The 16,284-nt window shown below is 45.5% G+C and overlaps 1 protein-coding gene across 1 annotated transcript in view; it reads left to right on the plus strand.

Moving 5' to 3' along the window:
- The window catches only part of EYA2 (EYA transcriptional coactivator and phosphatase 2), a 132,851-nt gene extending 125,132 nt beyond the window's left edge, over positions 1–7,719 (plus strand). The window contains 5 exon segments of the mRNA XM_033153481.1: positions 444–604; positions 3,612–3,726; positions 4,272–4,393; positions 4,940–5,040; positions 6,891–7,719. Coding sequence (XP_033009372.1) covers positions 444–604; positions 3,612–3,726; positions 4,272–4,393; positions 4,940–5,040; positions 6,891–6,971 — 580 coding nt within the window. The 3' untranslated portion in view covers positions 6,972–7,719.
- Positions 7,720–16,284: the final 8,565 nt, after the last annotated feature.

Genomic DNA, 16,284 nt, shown 5'->3' on the forward strand with positions numbered 1-16,284 from the left:
GGGTCCCTTTACCCTTTATGCAGTAGCCTCAGAACTGCAGTGCAGTTATTCCCTGCTTTCACAAACTGCTTGCTTAGACACCCTTAATCCCGTGGGGACTTGCAAAAGACAACTTCCACATGGACTGTTCATTGCCTTTTTCTTATGTTTCGTTTCATCAGCATGTTGATAAAAGCTTATGGTAACTAGCTGAGGGTTTGAGTCAATAGATGACCCTTTTCAGTGAGCAAATGTACATCAACTGATATCTAAACCATAGACAGGGAGGACAAAATTACAGGGCAAATGGGGAAGGACACTTTCTTTTCATCGTCCACTGACTCTAGTTTAGCCAGAGGTCTGGAGCATGTCTTCCTCTCTCCTCTTGTCTAGTTTATCTGTCCTAATGGGAAGCGTAGGTTATAATTTCACTCCTTCCCCCTCTCCTCCTTCCTTTGCCACAGCACATATAATTTCTCAGCAGATGGCTTTCACAGTTCAACCGCTGGAGCAAATCTTTGTCTGGGCTCAGGAGTTCACGGGGGAGTTGATTGGATGAGGAAATTAGCATTCCGCTACCGGCGGGTGAAAGAACTTTACAACACCTACAAAAACAATGTCGGTGGTAAGTGTCTCCCCAACCCATCAGGGAAGGCTCCTTTGCATCCTTGTTAAGACTCTTGCCTTCCTGTTCTTCAGAGCAGATGCAGAGAACGGCTTGCATATTTCGCAATTTAGAGAAGTGGAAGTACCAAAAAAAGGGGGGGCGTTGTTTATTTTCCAGTTCTCCTGACAAATTTGGTGAGAGATCACGGCGACCTTCCCCTGACCTGGTACCTTCCAGATGTTTTGTACTACGGATCCCACCATTGGACATACTGGCTGGCTGAGGCTGATGGGGTCCAACAGCATTTGAAGGGCAACAGGTTGAGGAAGGCTGGGTTGCATGATGGCCTGATCTTACAAGGGTAGCCTTGTCATTGGAGCAAAATACTGGGGTCGTTATTGCTCTTGACCGCACTCCCAGTCCTGCTTTTATTAAATGTTGAAGGTGGAGAAATACTATTGCTAGGTCCACATTGCCTGGTTTAAGTTTCCGGTGAGCCACTTCCGCAGATCTGCAGTTTAAAAGGCCTGAATTCTTGGGATAGTTCCGTTGATAGAGCATGAGACTCTTAATCTCAGGGTCATGGGTTGAAGCCCTACGTTGGGCAAAAGATTTCTGCATTGCAGGGGGTTGTACTAGAATGACCCTTGTGGTCTCTTCCAATGCAACAATTCTATGATCTATGAGTGTGAGCTCTTAGAGAACTGGTCTTGGGTTTCACACTCATACACAGACATGCACACACAGATGTATTCCCTGCCTCCATCAGCTCCAACTTGCTTGGGATCTTTGCAGAGCAGCTCCAGAGAGGAATCTGCTATTGGGGAATGTTTTCATTATACTGCTTTTAGTCCTTGGTGTTTTTCAATTCATACAGAAAAGCAGTTATCTGCCTCAGCAGCAGCCCACTGTCATGGACCCAGGCTAACACTTGAAGTTAGGGAAATCACCTTATTAATCAGGTTAATATAATACTAAATGTGGTTAATAAAAAAAACTCTCCTGGGGTGCTGGGGCTCCAAAAACCACCTAACGTCTTCAGGTTAGCTCATTCTGTTAGAGTGTGGTGCTGATAGCACCAAGGTTGCAGGTTCAATCCCCATAAGGGATAGCTGCATATCCATGCATTGCAGGGATTTGGGCTAGATGTTCCTCAGGGTCCCTTCCAACTCTATGATCTGTAGCCAAGGTGCTGAGGCCAGGCCTGTCCAGGTTGGGCAGGGGAGTGGGGGAGCTTCACCAGAAAGCTTGCCATTCACCTTTACAATTCCATTACAAAACATTGTGGAGCCCCACAGTGAAGCCCCAGCATCGTTCATAGCAGAACCTGCTCAGCATTGCATCTTCACATCTGTCACATAGCTAGAACTAACACCAAAAAGGCAGGAAGGGGTTGGAAAGAAGGGAGGGAGAAACGGCAATTGCTCCTCCAGGTATTTTAAACGTGCATTGTCTGCCATTATTATCCAGAATAATCACCTTGGCACACAACTTTTCAGGGGGATTGAAGAAATAATAACTGGTTGGGCTTATCTAGCTGTCTGCTTCAGCTCAGACCATTGGCTCCTTTCAGACAGTCACTAATCTGCAGGAAATGGCCTGCACCTTTAATGGTTATTGTTTAAGTTCCTGGTGCATGTTCTGCTGAATATGTTTTTAAAGGCACACATAAAACATTTAACAGCTGATAAATGTAAAAAAATAACAATAAAAATCCAAACCCACTCTGGGCCAGTTTTGACTTCATCAACACAACTTTTTCCAAGACTGCTCCGAGGCAGCATAAGCCTCAAACTGCACATGGTGCTCAGTTGTATGAATGTTCTGCCCGAGGTATGTAGGGAAGTGAGTTGACCAAAGGCTCCTACCTCTTTCCCCAAGGATTACTTTTCATACCGAAATTGACCTTCCAATGTTGCTTGACCTCCTGCAACAGCACCTGCATCTTGCCCCCTGCAAGTGTCAAGCACCTTGGACAGGGCGAGTGCGATAAGGAAAATAGCTCATAGGGAAAGAGAGAAGCCCCTCGCTGTGAACCTCTGATTCAGAATGCAGTATCCCACAACTGTAAACGAAGTGTGCAATGTGCAGAGAGGGGTAGGAGAAGAGAACTCAGGGGAAACATGCACACAATTTGAGCATCACAGGTCAAGTGAGGCATGACACTAATTACACAAATGCAATGACCGTGTCTAGTTTTTAAATCTTTAAATTGCAGGTATAAGCGGGGGGTGGGGTGGGTCATTATGAGGACTGTATTATGTGGGTAGATTTCCCATGCTGCAATTCACATGAAATCCCTGCCCCACCGAAGCTTTCTGAAGGGGAAAAGGCCATTTGATGAAGCCCCAGCAAGGTGCTGCTTAAATGTAAAAAAACCAAAGCACTTAAATTGTACGCTCCCATTTAAGGTGGCCCACTGAGGGAGTCTTGTCTGAGGACACCCCAGAGAAACTGAAGCCGGCTCTGTGCAGTCGGAAGAACAGGAGGGCTGTTCAGGGCTGGGTGAGGCTGTAGCGCATCCTTGGCCAAACTGGTGCACTCCAACTCCCCACCAGCTCTAGCTAGCACAGCTACTGAAAGAACTTGGGGTGGGGGGGCACCTGGTTAGCAAAGGCTGCTGCAGTCACTCAAAGGAGAAACCGTGTGAGACTGCAGCACTGAGACTTGGGGCCTGCTGGGGCGTGGGATGGGATGTGGGGAGGAAAGCTCTACCACGAGTGGCTTAGGAGGGAAAACCAACCAGCAGTGTGCCGCTTCATTTCGTTACAAGCACCTTCCTGCAGTACCGTTTGGCTCCCAGCTTTTTGGCACACGGTGATTATCGACTGCGCAGGTGAGGGGGGTGGGGGTCGTGTAGGTGGCTGGTGGATGGATGGCCCTGCCTTTTGGGCATCAGGTTGTACGAGTTGGATTTCTGGCTCATTCCAGCTCAGTAATTCTATGGCTTTGCAAAAGCCATGTGCAAGCTATTCCGCGCCTTCCCATTGGAGCCAGCTACAAACGCTGCTTTCTCTATCCACAGGTTTAATAGGAGCTCCTAAGAGGGAATCCTGGCTGCAGTTAAGAGCAGAACTGGAAGCGCTGACTGATCTCTGGCTAACACATGCTTTGAAAGCTCTGGATTTGATACATTCCCGGTAAGAACGGCTTAAGGAGTCGTCTCCAGGCTGCAAGAAGTTTTACTTTCCTCTTGTGTTCTCCAAACAAACCGAGGCACGTTTATTTATAGGACACCTTTGGCCAAATTTGTGGGGGGCCACATCTGGACATATGATGGGGGAACTAGATCTAAAACCAGAACAATCCTGGCTCCCAGATATAATAGTTTTGTGCAGAAAGCAGGAAAGCAATAAAGGGAGTCAGCTGCCCAAGGGGGGCGCAGTGTAAATGCTATTGGAGTTTTACACCATTTATATCCCCAGTGTGTGATTACTTGTGACGTCCTCCTCTTTCAGGCTAGTTTTGAGTTATAATAAATTATGGAGGGAGAAAAACGTTATAAGAGTCTAGCCACTGCTGACTGTGTTAATCACTGATTTCAAGGGACTCGTTGCTGGCAAACCTTATATCCTGCTTCCAGTTTAGCCTAATAGAGCAGAAAAGCAAAGATCTCTTGGGGGGAGGGTGGAAAGGGGGGGGGTCCCCACTGACTTTAATTCTGTTGCTGCTTTCTGTCTTGCAGGCCCAACTGTGTAAATGTTTTGGTGACTACAACCCAGCTCATACCAGCCCTTGCAAAAGTCCTGCTTTATGGACTAGGCACTGTCTTCCCAATTGAAAATATTTATAGTGCAACAAAGACAGGTAAGAACAATTGGTTGCATCCAGGGTTTACCTGTTGATTTAATGGGCCTAAGTTGCTCATGTCCACTAATATCAGTGGGTCTGCTGTGAGTATGAATAGTGTTGGATATAAACCCCATGAGTGGAATTCGATATGGTGCCGAGATTGGGGGTTCTGGTTGTCTGGGCAGTCCATGACCTCCATACTCGCTGTCCAGGCTTGTGCCCCGGGGAGGTCACTTCAGTGCTGCTAACACGGTGGCTTGACTTTACCCCCCCCCCCCGGAGGTTCTCAAAGGCAGGTGCTGGCCAGGCAGGGCTAGTTTCTGCACACAATCTTCTCTCTCCTCCATCCAGACCAGCACAAAGAGTGCCAGCTGAGCAAAAGCCCTTGGGTGTGGCCCTGGGAGAGTTTCAAGGGCCAGAGAGATAGGCCAGGGGAGCCTATAGTTCCCCACCCCTGGGCTAGATGAATGCAACCCTAAACCCTCGTACAAAGAACAAATGACTCTCAGTTCCTTTATCACCTTCGGCCAGAAAAAGTAATGATTCATTTTTGTCATTCAGGGAAAGAGAGCTGTTTCGAAAGGATAATGCAGAGGTTTGGACGGAAAGCTGTGTACATCGTAATAGGAGATGGTGTTGAAGAGGAACAGGGAGCGAAAAAGGTACGGGTTTCAGGTTCACTTTCAGAAGAATAGCTCAGAAAGCATCCTCACCTTTTACCTGAATCATGGATAGAAATTAGCTCATTCATTTTTTTTCTGGCCTGAAAGTCCATAAAGCACTGTGAGCAATTTCCTACTGTAAATTCCTCTCTCCACCCCCCTCAGCTGTTGAGGAATTTCCAACAGTTTCCCACTTGCTACAGAAACTGCTCTTGATTAACAATTGTTTGTTAGGTACATAAATAAGGAGTAAGAGCGAGTCAGTGAGTGCGTAGAGATCTGCTGTTCCTCATTTCTGCTATGTCTGGGGTGGAACACACAAAGTTGCTTTGCTAGTGTGTCCATTGATCTATGGGCAGGGTGTCCCTGGAATTTCAGACGGGGTCTTTCTCAGCCCAACTTACAGATGCCGAGGTCTGAACTTGGTACCTTCTGCTGCGTGGTGTAGTGGTTAAGAGTGGTAGACTCGTAATCTGGGGAACTGGGTTCGTGTCTCCACTCCTCCACATGCAGCTGCTGGGTGACCTTGGGCTAGTCACACTTCTTTGAAGTCTCTCAGCCTCACTCACCTCACAGAGTGTTGTTGTGGGGGAGGAAGGGAAAGGAGAAAGTTAGCCGCTTTGAGACTCCTTCGGGTAGTGATAAAGCGGGATATCAAATCCAAACTCTTCTTCTCCTCCTCCTCCTCTTCTTACCACTGACCTAAGGCCCCCCATCTCTTTCTCCCAGCGCTGTTTTCCAAATGAAAACACATACACCCACACACTGCAGAAAGCTACTCTTTGCCTCATTAGGCTGTATGCCTCTCTTTCCCCCTGTGTGCATGCACTTCTTCTGTTGGGCTGCTTTAGATTTCTGTAAGCTGAGCAGCTGCCCAGCAAATGTGTTGGTTCTCCAGGAGTTAAAGTTAACGCCAGAAAGGCATTAGGAAGAAAGTGAAGAAGTCATAATAATAGTGCGAGCTTCAGACAGGGCTCCTGCGAACTTCAAAGGTAATAGGGTCAGTGCATCAAAGGCCACCGGCTCCCTGACAGTAGGGTTAAGCAATACCTTTTACAAACTGTGCCGCAAGAAGAGGGGGGCCCCTTTGCTGGTGTCTCCTGCTTTAAGCCTCTTCCCCCTTAATGGGCACACATTCTTTGCTCGGAGCTGTCAGGGCCTCTGATTGATGATGATCATTAGCAAGGGTGACTACACACCTGAGCTCTATAAACCCATGGGGAGGGCAATCCTGATGATATCTCTCGGCCTGAGTGGGTCATTTCTCTTCACCTGTCGGGGCGAGTGATGAATGGATGGGAGCTGAGCAGCAGGCGTGGCTGCGCTGCCAACATCTCATCTCTTCAGAGAAAGAAAAACAGATCATTTAAATGGAAGCAGTGCCATGTGGGGAAAGCAGAGGAGGAATGAATGAGGTGGGAGTGGCATTTTCTTCTTCGAGGGCAGGCTTTTATCCTCCCTGAAAAGCTCAACAACTTTGAGCTTAACCCCCAAAAAACGGGGGTAGATCACTGCAAGTTTTTAATTCTGAAAGTAGATCGCAGTCTCTTGAGAGTTGGCCACCCCTGCTATAGAGAAAGCCAGTTGTATATCAGGGATGAGGAAAATGTGGCCCCTTAGATGTTGTGGGCTACAACTCCCATCCTTAGCCATCAGCCCTGCTGGCTGGGGCTGATGAGTAACGGTTGTCTCTATTTCGATCACTGCCCCACCAGCGTACAATGGTTATCCATGTCTTTTTTAGATTCTATGTAAATGAAACTGGTCACATTTCTCAATTACCAATGTTTGGGTGATGATTCAGGGAACGTCTTATGACCCTTTTCCTGTTTTAAAACATCTCCTCCTAGCACAACATGCCTTTCTGGAGGATCTCCTGTCACGCCGACCTTGAGGCTCTGCGACACGCACTGGAGCTGGAATACTTGTAGCAGACCCAGAAGTCTCCACGGTCACTCCCGAAGACACAGATCTATTTTCCTGGCATTTTCTCTGGGGGCGGAGCTCTTTTGTATGAAAGTCTTTTAAAGAGAATCTGCACCAGGAGCACAGCGTAACCAAGTTCCCCCCCCTTTTTTTTTGAAGAAGAAACCTTTAAATGACCTTAATAACTGGATGCTTAAAACTGAAGTGGGACATTTGCCATGTAAATTACTTCCAGGCATGCAGGAAGATCAGCCCTGGTTTAATTCATTAGGGTTTCCCCCCCCCTTCTTCTTTCTTGCTTTTAATAAATGGGAATAGGGTGGGAAGACGTGACATGGAGTTTCTAGGCATATTTGCTGGACAGTTTTATCAATTCAGAGGAGTTTCTGAGGTGGGGAGGGGGAAGATTGAAAAAGATGATTTTTTGGTATTTTTTTAATTTATGAACTAATCCTATTACTCTGATATTAAGCTCAGTACCTGTGTTTGTATCTGCTGAGTTGGATGGACTCGGCCCATTCTAATTTAATAGCTCTCTTCTCCAAGGTTAACTGTGGGGAACAATCATTATCATGTCCATTTGAAATGAGCACATGTGGGACTCTTGGTGTAAAAACTATAGCTAGTTTTTGAAAACTGTGGCATGTGGGCTGCACCCGTGTCTCCGTAGGCTGCCATCTTGTTTTCGCATGGTCAGGAGAAAGAGTTACCTTGTGATGAGTGAATGGCAATAAAACTATGTTTACAATTTTAGGGCTAACGTGAATTGCTTACTGGCGTAGATTGAGCTCGTTGCCTCGCTTCCTGCTTATCTGGATCTTGTAAAGCAGGGGCTTTGATCCTGTGGCAGTCCAACTCCCATCAGTCCCAGCCAGCACGGCCTATGCTGAGGGGTGAGGGGAGTTGTAGTACAGCAACACCCAGAGGGCTACAGGTTCTCCATCCCTGCCACAAAGTTTTGCTTCATAGTCCCCTGCTGACGGCTGCTTAAACGCCAACACAAAGCCACATTAGGGTCCATATCCAGAGATGGCTCCTGTGCACTCATGGATTTTGCGGAAATGATTAAATTTGAGAGAGACTTCTTGCATTTTCGCCACTCGCGCCATGTCATGGGGTAGCAGGGGTGGTAGTGGCTCGTGGCATTGCTGTGACTTACCAAGTGGGAAAGGGGGGAGGTTGGCGCAGTGCAGTTACATACCAAACACTCCTCCTTGTGTGTTTGCACCTTGCCCTTCGTCCCAGTGAGCTACAGAGATACTGGTGAGCACTACTGCCTCACCCTGCAAACCACTACCACCTAGTCCTAGGGGAAAGAAAAAGGGAAAGGCTGTGTATCAGGGCAACGCTGACTTGATGTTTATTGGGGTTTTGCAACAAGGAGGGTTTCTATGGTAACGAGGCTTTGCAATAGTTAGCCCTAAGATTTATCCCTCGAGGGAGCCTCGAAATATCGGGAAGAGGTTGGCTCCCATGTGCCTCCGTGGATGTCCTGGCCTTTGGAGTCTAGAGGGAGAAGACAAGAATGGGACAAAGCATGCTTTTCTGGCTCTAGTGTTGGCTGCTGAATTATTCTTAAAAACAGACATACATTTGGCTGCAAGGCCAGGACAGGAAACCAAAAGGAAGGAAAAGGAAGACAACTTTGAGGCTTCCAAGAGAGGAACAAATTGAATTAAAGACAGGAAGTCTCGAGGGATGCAGGGCCAGCTGAAAGCCAGAGCCTTGATAGACAGCAAAACTGAATCTTTTAGCACTTGTCAATCAAGAAAGCACTGCTTTTGCCTGGAATCTGGAGGCTGCTGTATTAGTCTGCCACATTCTCTCTAATAGCACATCGGGTTGTGTAGGAATTACGAGAATACTTCATGACACTATGCTGAAGGGACATTGGGTGAGCTATGCATATTGAGGGAGATTTGGCAGCTTCTGTCAGATTCACCCTGGTTAGCGTGTCTGATCATTTATTTTAGCATTTATCCAGTGTTGTCCTGTTGCGGGCCATCATGGGATAATTCCCTGTGGTGATCTGAACAGATTTAATTCCTGTGCACAAACTGAACAACCACCCAGATGCACTAGAGACCCAAGACTTTGCCAGAGCCAGGGCCATAATGCACACCCAGGTGCAAAGCTACATGGCCAAAGAGACATGGGAAGTGGCCAAATATGTTTTCTGCTGAGATGAATACTCCCTTGGTGGTAATCGGTTGACTGCATCTCAGAGTTGGCTGTGGCTGGAGTCAAAAGGATCTTAGTTAAAAGTGGATGGAGCCAGGGGTGGGCAGGGTCATCCTTTCCCCTTTTTCTCTTTCTGCTTCTCTCCCTCACTCTCCATCTTTCTTGTCCCCCTTCCTCCTACCCCCATTCCCCAAACACATACATAAAGCCCTAGGGTAACAGGGTGCTCACTTCTGATCTCCACCGATAAAGCCAGTGCTTTGCTATTGAACGTATACCGGTACTCACCACTCAACCCTACTTGTAGCCCAGCAATGAGAAAAAGGCGACCTGCAAGAAGGCCACTCTTAGAAGAACCACTTCGAACAAGCTCTGCTGGATCAGGCCATTGGCCCATCTAGCCCAGCATCCTTTCCTCATGATGGCCAACCGGATGCCTGTGGGAAGCCGGACCCGAGCATAGCAAAACACCACCCACCTGCCATTGCCAGCAGCCGGTCTTAAGAGACAGAGACAAGTCTCTGACAGTGGTAACAGAGCATACCGGTAGCCATTGTGGCTAGTCATCATGGATAGCCTTGTCCTCCATGGTGGGAGCCATCCGAGCCTCCTATGGGAGCTTTTGCCTGTCCTGAATTGTCGCAACATTCAATTTCGTTGAATGTCCACAAATTTTAGTATTAATGAGACATGGGGGAAAAACCTTTCTCTATTCACTTTCTCCATGCCTGGAATGAGCTACTGTAGTGGATAGCTAAAACCTATTGCACCCCATCTTTACATCCGAGTGTGATTTAAATTTTTAAAAGGGTGAGATCCACAGTAACTGCAATTTGGGCTAAGAGTTGCACATCATCTTTCACAAGCGTTAAGATGCCTATTGGATTTGGCTGTTGAGCTACACTATCAACAGAGCTCCTATAGTACAGAGAGACCCATTTCCCCCTTCAGATGGACCAAGCGGTGGCTCCCACAATGCTCAGGTAGCGTGTCAGGACAGACACTGGAAAATAATCCATCCACAGATGTGAACATGGTCAGCTTCCAACAACAAACTAGACCAGGGGTAGGCAACCTAAGGACTTCTCAATCCGGCCCACAGATAGTCCGGGAATTGGCATGTTTTTACATGAGTAGAATGTGTGCTTTTATTTAAAATGCATCTCTGGGTTATTTGTAGGGCATAGGAATTCATTAATTCCCCCCCCCCAAAAAAAATATAGTCCGGCCCAACACATGGTCTGAGGGATGGTGGACCGGCCCCCTGCTGAAAAAGGTTGCTGACCAGTCAGGTCTGGAGCTTTTTTTGCAGCAGTGGTTTGTTATCCCCTTCAGAGAACAACTATGGAGTTTGGACAAGCAGAACCATGGAGTGTTTATTTTTTGTTACCAGGTTAAAAAAGCAATAGTCCAAACATCTTAACACCCTCAATTATGACTCTAATGAAGCCATGGGAGCACACACATTGTGTGCATGGATTCAATTATTTTAGTCCACACCCCCTCCCAAGTCCAAGGTGGGGGAATATATGGAGATCACTGTTGGCACTGCTATTGTGGGATTTTTGCTAGTTAGTCCCTGCTCTGTTTACATAGGATTTGCACTCTTCCTGGATCTTAGCCAGGCCAGTCTTGGCTCCTGGAATGGAAATCAAAATATTATTTTGTGTGGGAGATCATCATCAGGATCCCCTCAGAGAGTTGAATGGAAGTCTCTCTGGTGGCAGGTGTACAGAAGAGCTGAAACAAATACGCTGTTTGATTCACATTTGAAGCCATTTAGGCTGGACCAATTATATCCCATTATTTAGATTTTAGATTACTTTGGCCTAACTGTGTGGGAGTTTGCAGTCATTGTTTTCGTTTTAGGAAGGGGTAAAAATGAGTTTGTTTACACAGCCTGTATGTGTTGTGAAATCCACTGAAGAAAAGTTTGCAGCAAAGATCCACTTTTGTTTGCATCAGTATGCAGCAGCTGTTGTCATCACAAAGAAAGAAAACACCTTTCCAAGGAGCTTCACAGAGTCCTGTCATCTCAGACTCCAAATACTATTCCAGGATCAACGTATTTCCGAATCCACGAACCTGCATGGGAGAAATCCTAAGATGCTAGTTTAGGGTGTGTGTTTATCATAAAAGCTATAATTCATTTGTTACATGATTTTTTTGGGGGGGGGGGTAGAAAGATTGTAAATGTTTATTTGTTGCAGGATTGTGGCTGCATCCACATCACTCATTTGCCAAAGGGAAAAAAGATTATTATTATTATTATTATTATTATTATTATTATTATTATTATTAGAGAAAATGTGGATTGACATACTGAGAGAGAGGCTGCTTCCAAGGGAAAGATCTGCTAAGCTGTTTCACTTTGAAGCATTCTGTTTCACTGCTGCCAGTCCTTTCCCTACTTACTATAGGACTCTTCCACATGTATTCCCTTCTGCGATTGTGCTTCAGGGCAAAAACAACATGTACCTAGTATCACAGCTAATACATACTGAAGTATTGGGTACCTGGGTGTGTTGTAATTAAACATTTTTAAACCAAGTTATTACCCTGTTTCTCCTAAAATAAGACATAGCCATAAAATAAGTCATAGCAGGATTTCTATGCATTTGTGAAATATAAGCCGTTCCCCAAAAATAAGCCATACCCCAAAAATAAGCCATAGTGACGTGGTACCTCCCATTAAAACAGCCTGGAGAGGCGTGGCTATGCAGCGTACCGATGCGACACGGTTAAAATAAGACATCCCCTGAAAATAAGCCATATTGTGTTTTGTTGAGTGAAAAAAAATATAAGACGCTGTCTTATTTTAGGAGAAACACGGTACATCAGGAGCGGTGGTACTCAATTAAGTTTTACTTGGAATAAACCTACTAAAATCAACGGACCTAACTTAAGTCATGTTTGTTAATTTTAGTAGGTCTACTCTTGAGTATAAATACCACCCAAGAGATGTACTTAAACCTCCTCTTTAAATGAGTGGGGCATGAAAATGCTCAACCTTGGCTGGATAGCACTACCGCTGATTTCCAAGAAGGAAAAGCAGTGCCACTTACCTCTTGGAGAGCAGGATACAATCAGCAGCCCCACTCCCAGCTATAACATTTTTGCTATAATATACCGGCACCTCATTCACAGGCCCATTTCATATACATATTCAAATATAAATAAAATGGCATTACAAAAGCACAATTCAGCTTGCTTTCTTTTTAAAAAAGTACTGTTTTGAATATAAAAGGTTATAAGGATTTTGAAACGTAATGATTCATAAATGATGCTAACAATAAGATCGTAAAACAAAGAGAAAGCAATAGGCAAACATATGGTTGATAATCTGACCATTAAGATGCCAAGTTATTTTAATGCATGGAAAGGAAGAGGAAAGGAAGCTCCCTTCTACCAAATCAGACCAGTGGCCCAGGATCTAGCTCAGTATTGTGCACAATGATTAGCAGTGGCTCCCCAGGATTTCAGGCAGGGAACATTCCCAGACCTGCCTGCAGATGCCAGAGATTGAACCTGGACATGGGATTATGTGGCCTAGGGCTTGCTAATCAGAAGGTCGGTGGTTCGAATCCCCGCGGCGGGGTGAGCTCCCGTTGCTCGGTCCCAGCTCCTGCCCACCTAGCAGTTCGAAAGCACGTCAAAGCGCAAGTAGATAAATAGGTACCGCTCCAGCGGGAAGGTAAACGGCGTTTCCGTGCGCTGCTCTGGTTCACCAGAAGCAGCTTAGTCATGCTGGCCAGACCCGGAAGCTGTACGCCAGCTCCCTCGGCCAGTAATGCGAGATGAGCGCCGCAACCCCAGAGTCGGACACGACTGGACCTAATGGTCAGGGGTCCCTTTAACTTTCAATTGTTAGATCTTCAACCTGATCCAACAAGGCTTCTGACTATCTAGACCAGCATCCTGTTCCCATGGTAGCCAACTAGATGCTTTTGGGAAGCCTGCAATCATGCCCTGCGTGTAACCACATTCTCCCAAGTTGTGTTTCCCAGCAACAGGTATTCAGAGGCATTCTACCTCCAACAGTGCAGGCTGAACACTGCCATCATGACAAAGAGTCAAGGATATATCCTGTCTGAATTTCTATGATCTCTCCTTTAAGACCATCCAAATTGGCAGCCAAAACCATCTGCAGCAGTGAATCACAGAGTTTAATTATGTGGTGCTTGTAGAAGCATTTCCTTTGGCCTGTTCCGAATCTTCCAACATGGGATAACCGCATGAGGCTTCAGTATTAGATGAGGAGGAAAAAACCCCTCTGGACACTTTCTCGACACCACACATAATTTAATACACCTCTATTTAGTAAGTGTGCTTCCAAAAGGGCTACAAAAGTGCTACTGCAAAAAAGGTGATGGTGCTTGACAAAAAGTCATTTTTAACTAGTAACAAAAATAAAATAAAAAATGACATAGGCATTAGAAGGCAAGGGGAAGACTTTATAACAAGCAGCATCCCCAAGCTCAGAAACTGTCAAAATCACTGCTATCTGGGCTGGGAGCTGAAATTCACACAATCCCATTGATAAATATTGTGGTCACAGGATAGCCCTATTGTGTGGTCTCACTGAGAAAAGACATACAGGTTTCTTCGTATATCACAATCTTACAAATAAACCCGTATCCCACAGACACTCTCTTTCTACTATCAGCCATTTTATTTTGTGTGTAGTTTCTAGACACAGGCACACGATGGCAGCAAACCCTCAGTAACAGCTTGCCATGGGACAAAGAAAAAACAATTTTCCTGCTTGCAAGATAGAAACAATAGAAAATTTTACTAAAACGGATTGATAATGCCCTGGTGCCAGGGGAATGGTTATTCCAACTGTCACCATACTATTCTCTCTCTATGGAAAGCACAAATGTAGTTACATGCAAGTTGTTCAGCATAATTTAAGCAAAAACGGAAAAAGCATGCCTAGTTAACCACACCAACTGTAGGGAAGGAATATGAGTAAAAAAATATACAGGCTGCTTTTGCAAGCTGAAGCAGAAAGGAAAGAAAATGGGTCTGTGGGCTTGCTGATGCGCTAAAGTGTTGTTTGGAAAAGGGGTATCTGTCACTCCCTCACAATGACCCCCCTCCCCCGTGACTGACAAGCAAGCAAACACTAAACTCAGCTACTAGTAATCTTACAAATCTATAAAGGAAAGCCCAGCTGGCAGTCCTTACTAAGAACAATCAATTTTGTCTTAGGCACTTCTACATAGAAGCAAGCCTCACTGAGTGCCAAGGGACTTCCTCCCCGGTAAACATGTCTAGAGTGACCAAGAGGTTACTGAAGAAACAGGCATGTTCTTGGGATTGCCCTGCCACATCCACCCTTTAAAAAGTCCCTTAAATCAAGTTCCTAACTTCAGTCTTGCTCTTACAAGCTACTTTTCCGAAACTTGCTTTCGTTTTCGTTTTGTTTGTTTTTTAAAAAGTAAGTGGCAGTAACTTATAAGGGCTGACTTATTTTAATCTGAAGCAGTGAACAGCTCCCATTAAGTCCACTCATTTCAGTGGGTCTACTCTTGAGTATGACATTAGTGGGATGCAACCCTGTGGTCCTAATGGTGGGCTCCGCTTCCTACCCACCACCAAAGCAGCTGTTTCGGGAGACGAGTTTAATGAGACCATAGATCTCACATCTCTTATCATGTCTAGTTTTACTCACAAGCTGCCTGCTTCTTGGAGTTAAATGTCAGATAAAGTGACGCAGTAGTGGTCTGCTTGTGATCAGGATCATCATGATTATTTGAGAGAAGTGTCAATACGTTATTAGTCAGAACACAGTGTGCTTTGAATAGACTGGCAAGCAGCAATGGTTTTTAAAGAGCTTGTGTCTCTTGAAATTGATCAAGTCCAAACTGTGCATAATATGTAAACTTGTCCATTTTCCTGCATGAGTGATATTCCACATTTTGAAAGGACACTGGACTTTGGTGAATAACTTTCCCCAAAGGCTAGAGGTTCAATCTCAAGTGGTTGTTTTTGTCTGTCTTGGGGCCTCGCAGTACAATGGTCTACAGAACGGAAGGGTTCAGTGTCTTAAGATAGGTTTTATTGTTGGCAGGACTGTGGTGGTAGCTGCTGGCATGATTCATAAATCACAGAATTGCAGAGTTGGAAGCGACCATGAGGGTCACCTAGTCCAACCCCCTGAAATGCAGGAATCTTTTGCCCAGCATGGGGCTCAAACCCACAACGCCGAGATTAAGAGCCTGAGCTACTGTGATGTGAGATGTGAAATAGGCTTGACTCTCTGGTGGCAAATAATTATTGCCATGGTGGAGGTTCACATTAGGAGACCCCAAGATGCTGGAAGTCAGTTTTGATGACTGACAACCCTGAATCCCCCCCTCTCTTTTTCAGCATTTGACATGCCAGCCAAAGCTATGAGAAAGCAAGAGTGAAATACAGACAGTAGGTTTTTATTTTGTTAAAAGAAAAGAAACAAGAGAACGAAGAGAAACCAAACTAGTAAAGGTGGTATTAGTAAGCAGCAAAAATTATTCAGCCTCTCTACCCCAGGGTGCTGCTCTGGGCCTCATTTGTTTGAGGTTAGGTTGGCTGGGACCCAGTCCTCCTCAGTGACACCTCAATTTTGGAACCTGAGATAATTTGATGTACTTAGCCTTATTTGAGCATCAAACAGAAAAAAACTTATAGCTGTTCGTTAAAGCAAGCAGCTGACAAATTCTAAAATAAATAAAAAGTAAAATACCTCTTACTCTTCTGTTTCTGTTCAATGTCCAGGAGGCACATGAAAACAAGAAAACATCTGTTTATTTGCTAATGTTGAATAGGAAGGCTGCAGTGCTCTCAGAACAGTTTCCATTGCTAGGCAGAACAAGTGAAGAGAATAATAGAGCGGTAGACTCGTTATCTGGGGGACCGGGTTCGCGTCTCCACTCCTCCACATGCAGCTGCTGGGTGACCTTGGGCTAGTCACACTTCTTTGAAGTCTCTCAGCCCCACTCACCTCACAGAGTGCTTGTTGTGGGGGAGGAAGGGAAAGGAGAATGTTAGCCGCTTTGAGACTCCTTCGGGTAGTGAAAAACGGGATATCAAATCCAAACTCCTCTTCTTCTAATATAAAATTGTAAGCAAGCATGCCAAGTGGTGATGTAGTTA

This window comes from Lacerta agilis, chromosome 6, assembly GCF_009819535.1.
Source record: "Lacerta agilis isolate rLacAgi1 chromosome 6, rLacAgi1.pri, whole genome shotgun sequence".
Classification (NCBI taxonomy): domain Eukaryota; kingdom Metazoa; phylum Chordata; class Lepidosauria; order Squamata; family Lacertidae; genus Lacerta; species Lacerta agilis.